Source organism: Mchenga conophoros, linkage group LG12 (genome assembly GCF_057382185.1).
Source record: "Mchenga conophoros isolate Kocher_MC1m ecotype Shallow Benthic linkage group LG12, M_conophoros_male_GT1.1, whole genome shotgun sequence".
NCBI lineage: Eukaryota > Metazoa > Chordata > Actinopteri > Cichliformes > Cichlidae > Mchenga > Mchenga conophoros.
Genome location: NC_140537.1, coordinates 33,029,290 through 33,042,040, shown reverse-complemented (window position 1 = coordinate 33,042,040; position 12,751 = coordinate 33,029,290). Strand labels below are relative to the sequence as shown.

Below are 12,751 nucleotides of genomic sequence, written 5' to 3'. Positions count from 1 at the left end.
GATTTCTTTATTTTTTATGCATGTTGATGTTGTTGTTAAAGTCATGCTGGGAAAGTGTTTCCTGTGGCAGTTGCTGAAAAACAAAAATGTTGTAAAACTGGTTTAATATCTGTCAGTTGAAATCCTCCTCAACAGACTAAAACAACTCAGATTTCTCCATCTTTCTGTCATTTTTATACTTTATTTAAATAAAAGCAAATCCTGAGAGCTCAACATATAATTTTCTTCTTTCATTTTCTTTCTGTATGGAAACAAAACTGCCAAGATCTTCTAAGACTATATTACGACAACACCATCTGCTGGTTGACTTGCTTTTAACAGTCATGAATGAAATCATTTCCACACTGTCAAACAGACTTTAAATTCCACTGCAAGGTGTGAGATCTCCTGCTGAAAAATACGACTACGCAAAATAGACAATTCAACAGGAAGTGCCTAAACTTTTCTGTGTGTCCTGTGTGTGAGTTTTCTCTCCACCAGAGTCACAAAGTGGTTCCTGTAGAAGCAGTCATGACCTGAAGGAGCAGCTGAAATCTGATTTTAAATTCCACTGCAAAGTGTGAGATCTCCTGCTGAAAAATATAACTACGAAGAACTGTCCTGTTGTTGGTTGGATTCTGAAAATAACTGTTAAGATTTTTACACATTTTTTTTACATGCTATGTTAAAATTCACAAAAAAAGATTGTTACTACTGCAATAACATATTTCTTTGTTTCATTTTTAACACATCCTTTCTAAGAGTGTACTAGCATCAGCCTAGTGAAAAGACTAATCGAGTACACATTCTTGTAATGCAGTGATCTCTCCAGAATAAAAAAAAAAACATGTTTTTGAATGTTTTTTATTAATCCTAAATTAGTGCAGTGTTTCATAAATTCATTTATATGATGAATATGAAATTATTATCAATGGCCTAACACAGTTATATGTGACTCTGTGCATTTACTGTGCAACCTAACATTGATACTGTGGTTTCTTAGACATGTTAGTCAGTGCATTGTAGCATTATCTCGGCACTTATCTGTTTACACTGACTCTATTGGTAACAGTACTGTCTTCAGTGCACTGCTGTTTCTTTAAATGAATGATCAAAATATTTGTTAAATGAGTTTTGTGAGCAGACACCTGCTAGACTTCACATCACTAGAGAGAATCTGTAAGTGAAATCTACTGAACAAAACTTGGAGGAGAACCCATTTCTCTTTAATAAACTTCTGTCCAGCTGAATCTTGTTTCACGTGTTCTCCAAACACTCTGCCTTTTCTTTCAACACGTTCAGTTCCTTTAACTTCTCGTGTGTTAAGCTCTTCAAAGCATTACAGTTGTTTCCTATAAATATGTTTGTCTTTAATTTCCTAGCAGTTACTGCACAGGTGCATTTATCTTAAAAACAGTAATTGTATGTTAATATTTTTTAACAGGGAGTGGTGCTTGATGACAGAATTCATCATTGCTGAGTCACCAACCTGTTTGGATTCCTCCATCCAAATGACTGCATCCAAACTCAGAAAATAGTTTGTATTAACAAAGCTGCAGAGATTTCAGATGAAGGTGCAGCTTTATAATAGTGATGTTTTATTTGTATATTATATTTACACACAAGATGGAGACAAAGTTCATATAATACATACATTTCTTAATGAAACTTTCATACAAATAATATGTTCGTCTTTCAGCTCAACACGTGACTCCAACTTATATTGGTGTTTTATTCGTATATTATTTTTACTCACAACATGGACACAAAGTTTGTATTTTCATTTACGGAAAAACGTTTAAACATTTTATTTCCACTTTCTCACATTTTTAAATGTAAATCATTAAATGTTAGGAATGACTTACCAGGTAAAACAGAGCATTAAGACTGAGCTGAGTTCATCTGTAAATATTTTAAATAGACAAATAAAACATCTTTTTCTTGTATTTCCATAAACAGTGGGTCTAAATAAATAATTTGTCAGGAGTTATTAAGAAATGTTGAGTTACTATAATTATCAGAGAAAGATGAGTGATTAACTAAAAGTCAGTAAAACTTCATTTATTCTTTTTGCCAATTGAATCTTTTTTTACCCTGCAGACATGCAAAAACCTGTGATATCAAGTCAGACTGAGATTTCATTATAAAATCAACATTTTCTTATGGGGGGAAAAGTTACAGTGGCAAAGCTTTATCGTAAACATTTGGTTGTTTTTTAAACTTTCTTCTTGTTAGCAAACATATTGTCTATGGTTGATTAATATTTTACTCATCAGCACCTGCAGTGATTTTATTGTTTGTTTGTTTGTTTTTCCTGAAAATCCTCCTTCAGACATTTAACCCAGCATGTAGTTTTATTTAATTCAAACTATTATGTCAAATGATTAAAATTTGTAATCAGATTAATCACAGGATTGCTGTGGATTAATTTTGATTAATCACAATTAAATATCATTCATTTTTTTTCATGGTCCTTGTGCCTGTCCTTGGCCGACGCACCTGCAGCTGATTACCGATGATTCCTCACAACTGTTTGCTGACTCTTCATAAGGCAGGGGCGCTGAGCTACTCCTCGCTGGAATATTGAGTAACTCTAGTTAGTATTGACTGGCTCTGTAGAAAGCAATCATTTCTTGTGCGTACCTACGAGTAACTTTCGTGTTTGTGTGTAGATTTCCCGGAGCTGTGACCCTGGACCCCTGAGTGCGAGTGGAGCTGTTCAGCGTGGAGCGTGTGTGAGGACCTTGTGTTTCCCTACCCTGTGGACCCTTTTCCCCCCGCGTGTATATAGAGCACCCGGTGTGGTTAATAAAGCTCAGTTAAACTGTGTTTCTCAGTCTGCGCCCGAGTCTGTTCTATTCATCCTGACATTTTTAGTCGGTATAAATCACATTTCATTTTGCATGAGCAAACAGACTCAAGAAAAAAGGGAATACATATGCACTTAACATGCTTATTGAACATCTTGAACATTCATGTTAACAAATAACTCTAAACATTTATCAACATCAATGTGGCCCTGTTACTAAGACTAACTTGTTGACAATGTTCGAGAGGAGAGCTGACCGCTTCTTATTTACAATGTTGCCTGCAACTGAGAACAGTCTACAGTTGGGATTTTTCCCTCAGTTTCCCAGTCATGTGCCACTGTTAACAAATGTTCAGCAGAGGAGGCTACCCCCCCCCCCCCCCCCCCCCCGTCCCCTGTCCCCTTCTGACTGCCTCTGCCTCAATTTTCAAATTCAAATTCAAATTCAAATTTTATTTGTCACATACACAGTCATACACAGTACGATATGTAGTGAAATGCTTGGACAACTGCTCGTGACTAAAGAAAACAAAAAAGGAAAAGGCTATGAATAAGATAGGAAATAAATATGAAAAATTAAAAGGGGTAAATTTAACTAGGAAGGAATAAAATATAAATTAAGGTTAAAAATGAAATAACTGTACAACACACTGGGAAAGAATAAGATAAAATATATAAATTAAATTGAAAATAAAATAACTGTACAACAAAATACACAATATAGAACTATATAAGAATGTATGAAAAAAATACACAAGAAGTATAAATAAATATATACACAATAACAGCAGCAGTGATTTAAGTGATGAAGTGAAAACAAAGTCCAGTGTGTGTGTAAGAACTATATGTGTGGGTCAGTACTGTGTGGTGGTGTGATTGAGAGACCGTATCGCCTGCGGGAAGAAGCTCCTCCTCAGTCTCTCTGTGTTGGTCTTCAGGGAGCGGAATCGCTTTCCTGACCTCAACAGAGAGAACAGTCTGTTGTTGGGATGGCTGAGGTCCTTCACGATCTTCCTGGCCTTGGTCCAGCAATTTTATCCCACAACTTAGACATTCACATTACTCACACCCTCATTACTCATACATTTAGGATCTTGGGGGTGGGCACGATACACGGAGTCCAAATTACCATCAGGGTGTACACCTCACCCCTGGCATCGTTGCCCACCTCTCAATTTTAAATACACTTAGACATTGAGAGATAGCAGGAGGGACTATGCGCTTACCTGCTGCTCTCTGGCAGGTAGCTCCATGCCCTCCTGGGTTTTAAATGCACCTTAGAACACACATGCATCAACACTACAATGAGCGGGTGGAGGGAGGTTTGGAGTCTTCTCCCACCCCCATTCTCTGCGACCTGCTGGAGCGGGGGGGCTAGGAGGAGTTGGCCGTCCGACTGCGGTCTGGAGTGTGGGGCCTCCCTGCTGCTGCGGAGTCGGGGCGGTCTGCCTCTCCCCACCGCAGGGAAAAGGGTAACACCACCTGGGTCTGGGTGCAGTTCCCCCCTCCAGGGGCAAGGGTACCTAGACCCGGTTCGCAGAGTACGCTTGGGGAGTGTGATCGTGTATACAGCGTCTCTTTATGTCTGTCTCCATGTCGGTTGAGTGTGGAGTAAGTGCACATGAGAGCATGAGGGTGGGAATGGATGTTTGTATCTGTGTGTGCCTGTATGTCTGTGTCTATATGTCAGGTTGGGTATCAGACGCCACCTCTCTGGGGACATCTCGGGCCCTCCAAGGTTTGGAGGCCTATCTCCCCCCCACCACCACTTCCCCTGCCAGTGGCAGACTCCCTCAGACATCGGTGCGTTGGTGGTTCTTTGTGTCTGGGGATGGGCGTCCAGGTACACGCCAGCTCACTCCTTGGCGGCCGCTTATCGGGGCCTGGAGCCTGGGGCTCGCTCGGGCCACTTCGGAGGTGGGGTGCCCCCGGCCTCTCGGCCTGGGGCTCGGTCACTCAGGCACAGCTGGCTGCCGGCGGAGCTCACGGGCGCATCACTGCAACTCCCCCTGGCTTCTGCTCCGCGGCTGCTGAGTGAGCCCTCATCTGGGACTCTCCTCAGCTCTTACTGGGACAGTGGCGCGGCTGCCCCTCTGTTAGTCTTCCTTGGTCTCTTGTGTTCTGGGGGCCTCTGGATGTCTGGAGTTTTGATCTCCTCCATACCTGCTTCATGCCCTGGAGGACGGGGCTGTGGCCCCCCCACACCCTCTAGCAGATCGTTACATGAAGGAACCTTTTAAAAAAAACAAGCGCGTCCGTGCTCACAGGTGTACACACGGGTGATCACACCCACAAACTACACCCTTTTTGGCTCCTACCTCAAAGCACACTGTGTTCTGTTGATCTTATGTGCTGCACAATAATGTTTAATATTTAGTATTTACTGTCATATTCCCATATATCATTGTGATGTTGTTTATTCTATTACTCTTGTTCTCTTCTGCTTGTTTTCTTTTTTCTTTCTCAACAGGTGATCCAGGTGATCGATATATGCATTTTTTTTCTCTTTTTCTTTTTTTCCTGCCCTGCCCATTCTGTTGGTTTTTGTTTTTTGCCCTTCTCCCCCGTCCCTCTTCTCAGCTGTTTCTCTTTCCCTCTTTCTTTCTCCCCTTCTTTCCTCCAGTCAAGTCTGTCCCGTATTCAGCAAGTGAAAATAAAATAAACAATAAAAGGTGAATCAAATGGACCATTATGGCAAGGCTGGGATGGTCAATTTGGTAAAGTAAATCCGTTGGGCATCTTTCTTTGCCTTTAGACAATAATTCTGATGGCAAAAGAGCCAAACGGGACAGGCAAAAAAAAAAAAAATGTTCAGCACTGCAAAGTGACGCTCCTCTGTCTTCATTATTCTCAATGCAAACGACTTTAATTCCTATGCAGCAGTAAGTAGATATGCAGTAACACCAAGATAGTTACTGTTACTCACAGAAGTCCAGTAGTCACCTGTCAGGGCGACATGTTTGGCTACAGCTAAGCCCTCGTGCTTTTTTTCCTTTTCAGTTTCATAGAGCCCATGAATTTTTGACACTATTGTGCTTCTTGTTGGAGCTTTTTAAAAAGCAACTTGCAAAACCTTTGTAAAGCCCATGTCCTCGGCGATATTAATAGGTCTGCAATTTGTTGCAATCCACTCGGCAATTGTGTCAGTCAAATTGTCCAAGGTAGGTTCACTGAGTCCCGATGCTTCGTGAGTGGTTTGTTGCAAGCTGGGCAACAAAGTGCTAGCAGCATCCCCGACTAACGTATGCTTCGCGTTAATCTGATATTTTGAGCTGGAAGTGCTTTGGAGAAAACAATTCTTTCCTGCACAAAGCGCATAATACTTTATGTCGCTCGACTGTTCAGTCTTGTTGTTTTTATACTCAGATTTCCCATTGAGAGGGCCAACGTGCTGTTTGTCATCTTGCATATTGAGTTGGTTGGTTCAGCTGCCCGTCACCAGATCAACTGCTCATTTGACTCTACTTGGACAAACTGCCCGAAATGTGTTGACAGAGACATTCCAGGGATTTTGAGTCATTCTGCTCTTCAGATGGGTTAACTGCGTTAAAAATGTTAATCAGATTAATCATGATGATGGATTAATCTGCGTTAATGAGTTAATTTAGACAGCCCTAGTTCAAATGCATTCATCACAGAAGTTTCTACTTTTATTGTTGTTTTTACATTTAATTGATTCCTTAGAAGAAAAGAACATTTGATTCTGATGGTTTTTAAATACTCCTGTTGGGCTGACACTGTTTTCTTGAACCAGTTGTAGCACTGATGTTGCTGTAAAATAGATATATAAGCTACTGGACTAGTTCATGGTTCAGAGGAGTGATGGAGCAAAGCACAGTGAAGAGACCAGAGCCAGAAACGTTTCAAATGAAAAGCAGCCATCTTTAATAAAAACAGAAAAACATCAACATGATCAGTTGATGTTAAGTAGCTCACACTTATCCTTACATTTGTTCTAAACCCCACAGCTAGGTTGTTTCTTTAAGATTTAGTTTTTTATTTAAGAATCAGAAATCTTCAGTTTCATAATTTACTTCTTTAAGAGACTTTAAGAGAATTCAAGATCAGTCTGTTCTGTGCAGGACTAATAAAGTTAATTTAGTGTTATAAGCTCATTTAACTTGTGCTCATTATTAATCATCCTGATTAGTTTCTCTCTTGCACGAGCAATCAAATCTTATCAAAACCCTTTTTGGTGCGTTGACCCTTTAACACAAAGTTCCTGTAGAGAAATAAAAATAAATTTACTCGCGTGAGCCGGATGTCTCTCCGAGCACAGAGAGCTACCTGCGAGAGCGTGAAACTGTCACAGCGCGTGTAAAGCAGACACTGCTCTACAAAAAGGTCAAAACCACACAAAAGTTCAATTCATTTTTTATATAGTGTCAGATCACAAAAACGGTCACCTCAAGGAAGTTTTTGGGAGTCCCTACAACTCTAACCAAGTATAACACCATAGTTATTGTCTTAATTCACATGTCATGGTCTGAATAAAGCCTGTGTTTTGTGTGGATAGTTATGCTACAATCATGGCCAATAATCGGTATACCCTACACACGTTGCTCCACGTTTGGTGAAAGTAATGAGTTTAGGATTGTAAAAAAACTGAATATTTCATTAATTCGGTTTATACAACCTGATTGGATCCCTCCATCCTGATAACTGCTGCTGTGGATAATGGACCCAAACCATCCTCTGCATCTCCTACTGGACCTGCAGATAAACACTTCCTTCAACAACTGTTTCAGCTTCACTGACACAAAGATACAGAAAATCTACACCTCACACCACAATCCCTGTGCTCAGTTTGGACATAAGATCCTTATTGTGTCATATTATGTATTGATTTATTGAACACTTCACTCTTTGTATTTTTTCTTTCATTGGCTTCATTTAATGTATTTATAAGAGCTCTATAATGTTGTTGTTGTTTTTTGTCTTTTTAATTATTTTTCAAGAAAGTGGACGTGATTGACAACTTCGAGGCAGTAGGACCTTAAACATGACTTTGACCAGAATCTGATTTGTGACATGTGACAGTAAATTCTTCTGTGTTGTCACAGTTCAGTGTCATATTATGTCATATCAACAGTTTATATCAGTTTTATTTTCTGATTATTAGCATTTCTGGTCTGTTCACTGTGATTTTTCTCTTTATTTTTCATTATAATTTCTGTGACATCTCTAACACTGGTCAGCTCATCACATTTCAGTTCATGACAAACTTGAAAGTTGGAGTCTAAAGGTCTAAACTCTTATGCAGGTTTGAGGCCACAGACCAGGTAGTAAAAGCAGATATCGTGTTTGGTGGTTATTAATTAACTAGAACACCATTACAACAGGTGAATTCTCTAAAAGAACTTTGATTTCTTGAAGGACTGTAAGGTTCAAGCTGTAAAGATGTGACATTTGATGAGTGTAGAAACTTTCCTGAACTGTAACGTGTTCAGAGACATTCAGAGATCCTGTGTCCCTGAACTCGAACTACTTACAGGATGTCGTCAGTTTACAGTAATACAGTCATCTTTGATTGAATCTGGTCAAAGGAAATTAACTTCACTGGTATACATTTAGTTCATAACAACCATATTTTAATGATGTATTATTTGAAAAAATAAACTTTTGATTTCATGTATTTCAGCTGCATTTTACTCAGAATTATTGCTTCATATTCATGAGGGTCAAGAATTTTTCTTTGTTTTGAGTGTGAGAGCAGAGGTCTGGCAGGTTGACAAACTAAACCCTGTGATGAATCCAAATTTATGTCTTTGGCTGCAACGACAACTTTAGTTCAAACTGCAGATAAAAACTCTGAGAACATGCTGACTTTTCCTACTTGAACTTCTGAAACACCACAGCTTCACCTTCTTTGTGTCATTTTTATGTTCTATTTAGGTTTCGTTTTTTTTTAAAGGAGAAGTCAAAATTTTCTAAATTTTTCACTTTTGTGTCGTTTTAAGGAGCACAAACTGAAAACTATCTGAATGACTCTGACAGCGCCCTCTGACGGACACAAGTGTTATGTGCGTGTTTCAGTTTAACACGTGATCGTGATTCATGAAAATGAAAGTAAATTCCGACACTTTTGAACTGAGCTGAGACGCCATTACAGGGAGTCAGATCTCTGCTGAAAAACACACGTTTGGAGGATTTTAATCAGAAAGTTCGAGAGACACTAATTTGGTGAGTTAAAAATACTTAAAGATCAAATGGCTGAGAGAGCTCTTCTTGAAAATTTCCTGAGCTGCCATGTGTGTTCAGAGACTTTCAGAGATCCTGTGTCTCTGAGCTGTAACCACAGCTTCTGTTCAAGCTGCCTGCAGAAACTCTGGGAACAAACTAAAAACAAAAACTGTCCCATTTGTAAAAGAAAATCTTCAAAGGATCATCCTATTGCCAACTTTACACTGAAAGAACTTGCTGATTTAGTTGCTGGGAGACAGAAATCTGGATCATCTGAGACAGAAAAGAGAGAGAAGAAATTAACAGTGGTGTGCAGTAAACATGAGGAAGTGCCTAAACTGTTCTGTGTGGACGAGCAGAGAGTTGTGTGTCCTGTGTGTGACTTTTCTCTCCACCAGAGTCACAAAGTGGTTCCTGTAGAAGAAGCAGTCAGTGACCTGAAGGAGCAGCTGAAATCTGACTTAAAGTCTCTGCAGGACAAGAGGAACAAATACAAACAAGTGGAGAAAACATACAATGAAGTGATTCAACACTCCAAGAAGCAGCTGTTGTCCACAGAGAGGCAGATCAGAGCAGAGTTCAACAAGCTCCAGCAGTTCCTGAAAGAGGAAGAGGAGTCCAGACTGGCAGCTCTGAGGGAGGAAGAGGAGCAGAAGGGGAGGACTATCAGCAGAGAGATGAAGATGATTGAGGAGCAGATCTCCTCTCTGTCAGACAGCATCTCTGCTGTTGAAGAAGAGCTGCAGAAACACAGCGTGCCATTCCTCAGCAGTTATAAAGACACTCAGAGCAGAGCCAGAGCCCAGAGCTCAGTGTCAGATCCACAGCTGGTCTCAGGAGCACTGATAGATGTGGCCAAACACCTGGGCAACCTGTCCTTCAGAGTGTGGGAGAAGATGAAGGAGAAGGTCCACTTCAGTCCTGTCATTCTGGACCCAAACACTGCAAGTGGCTGGCTCTATCTGTCTGATGATCTGACCAGTGTGAGATTTGGAGACACAGGGCAGCAGCTTCCTGATAATCCAGAGAGAAACACTAAGCATCCCAATGTTTTTGGCTCTGAGGGCTTCAGCTCAGGGAAACACAGCTGGGAGGTGGAGGTGGGAGACCATCCTGACTGGCTTGTGGGTTTAGTTAAAGAGTCAGTTGACAGGAAGGGAGAGTGTTCTGCTTCACCAGAATATGGAATCTGGTGTTTAAAATATGACAGTGGAAAATACACTAATAGTGATGGTCAGACTGTGACAGTGAAGAAGAGTCTCATGAGGATCAGAGTCCAGCTGGACTATGACAGGGGGGAGGTGTCCTTCTATCACCCTGAAGACATGACTCACATCTACACTCACAGACACACTTTCACTGAGAAACTCTTCCCATACTTTGGTATTGGAAAGGCAGGAGACACCAAAACCTCTGATATCAAAATCTGTCAGACTGAGATTTGATTGTAAAGTGATTCTTTATTTTAACTGTTTTTTCAGTACAGCAACAGGGTTAATTTTGGGGAAATTATTAATCGCACTGTCTAACTTCATTATCAGGTTTTATTTCATTTTGTTGTTCTAGTGGAACTATTAGCAATTCAATGAAACCAAAGCAACTTTTTCATGTGAAAATCTTGTGACCCACTCGAGTTTCTGTAAGAAACTTTTACATTTTTTTCTTGTTTCTTTTAAATTAATATTTTCAGAATATTTGTCATGTTGTTCGTGTAAATACTTTTGATAGTTTTAAAATCTGAATGATGATTTCTTTGCTTTTCAAAGTTGTTGAGTGTGAACAGCAAACTGTGACACTTCTTAAAAGAAGGATTCATGATTAAACATCAGCAAGAGTCAACTTTACAACTACAAGATTTAAATGTCCTGATTATCAGCGTCTTGTTTTCAGTTAAATAACATTTGAAAGTAACACGTCTTCTTTAAAGTTTTCCAAATTCAAAGAAATGACTTCTAAGTTCTGACGCTGTCTCATCAGTGTAACTACACTTGACTGAATTCATTAAAAATGTTCTTTCTTGTGTTGTTTTTAACCTTAATCAGAAGCTGACATCTCTCACAGTTTGAAAGATTTCTGGATCTTCTCATGTTTCATAATTAGGTTTTAATTTGATTTTCAAACTTCACTCTCAGTCTCAGTGTTTCAGTGAATCACCTACCTTTGATTTGTACTTCAATGTTATTCTTTAACTGCTCTCTTTGATTATTGAGATCACAAAATGTTTCTGTGAAGTGAAATAAATAAATTCAGTGATTCTGTTGTTGTTGTGTTTGACAGTAAATCAGCTTTTCAGACACAGTCATTAGTTCAGATTCATTTAACTTGGAAACTCACTTTGATTGTTGTGTTTACATTTAACTGACTCCTAAGAATAAAATATTATTTGCTTCTATTAGTTTGTAAATATTCTTGTTGTGCTGAAGCTGTTTTATTGAAACAATCAGCAGATTTGATAAAATCAAGAATTTATTTTAAGCAGCTACATTTTAAATCTTTTTTTCAGACCAACACTCACATTTAACCCCAGACAGAAATCAAATGTGATCATTGATAAACTTTACATTCTCACAGCTAATCTGTATGTTTACAAACTCAGAAAATAGTTTGTATGAACAAAGCTGCAGAGATTTCAGATGAAGGTGCAGCTTTATAATAGTGATGTTTTATTTGTATATTATATTTACGCACAAGATGGAGACAAAGTTCAGATTTTCTTATCTAGTAAAAATGTTTACACTGTAAACATTTACACTTATCCCATTTTTAAATGTAAATCATTAAATGTTAGAAATGGCTTCACTTAACAGATAAACAGAACACTAAGACTGAGCCAAGTTCATCTGTAAATATTTTAAATAAACAAATAAAATGTCTAATCTCACTTTCACCTCAGGTCAGTGTCAGTCTGATCAGCTCAAATCCAGAATCCTGCTGCGATAAAGCAAATTGTCTCTTTAGGATCAAATCAAACTGCTGCTGCTGATGTGGTCGCTGTAGTGTCTGTAAGTTTGAGTCTTGTGTGTCATCTGCAACCACCACACATTCAGAGGGGGAGAGAGGGCAGTACAGGCCTCGACCAACACCCACAAAGCTCTCCTGCAGGGAAAGAATCTGGCCAAAACTCCACTGGTTAAAATGTCTCTGCTCTCTGGTGTCACTGTAGTGCAGAGGCTTCAGAACTAGAATCCTCTGGTTTAAAGATTTCTTCAACATTAAATAATCCAGTGACAGTTGTCTGTATTTCCACCGCTGCACGCAAACAATAACTGTTAACAATGAATTCAGCAAACTTTATTTTTCAAATTGTAAACAAATACAGTTTAAAACAGCATTTCTGTCGCTGCCACAGAGTAACTCACATTAGGACCCCGTCCTCGTTTGGGCTCCGCCTCCAAACTGTCAAAAGTCAATTTACTCGCTTGAGCAGGATTTCTCTCCGAACGCAGGGAGGTGTCCGTCAGAGCGTGAAACTATGACAGTTTCACGCTGCTCTACAGGAGACACTGGAGACACTGCTCTACAAAAAGTGTGATTTTTATCCTGGTGGGAGCAAAACAGCTAAAGTAAGAGGGAAATTCATAACAATTTTTTAAGTGTGAAATGTAGTTTTGATCTTCTTTTGCTGCTGGTTCAGTGAATTTTGGTCTTAGAGTGACGAAACCTGCAGCTGCAGAATCTGTGAGGTGTCGGCTTTCAGCTCCTGACAGCATGTCCACGTACGTGACATCGGATGAAAGATCCACACTTTGTGTTTAAATCCATTCACCTGCTGTTATTTCC

At 39.4% G+C, this 12,751-nt stretch overlaps 1 protein-coding gene across 1 annotated transcript; it reads left to right on the top strand.

The window, feature by feature from the left end:
- The first annotated feature begins 8,848 nt into the window (after nt 1–8,848).
- LOC146563024 (E3 ubiquitin-protein ligase TRIM35-like) lies at nt 8,849–11,330 on the top strand. Its single transcript, XM_085295371.1, has one exon. It carries the CDS (start codon nt 8,998–9,000, stop codon nt 10,414–10,416), a length of 1,419 nt encoding a protein of 472 aa, XP_085151497.1. The 5' UTR covers nt 8,849–8,997; the 3' UTR covers nt 10,417–11,330.
- The last annotated feature ends 1,421 nt before the right edge of the window (nt 11,331–12,751 follow it).

Coding starts and splice junctions, on each gene's coding strand:
- LOC146563024 (XM_085295371.1), top strand. CDS start 8,998: ATGGCTGAGAGAGCTCTTCTTGAAAATTTCCTGAGCTGCCATGTGTGT.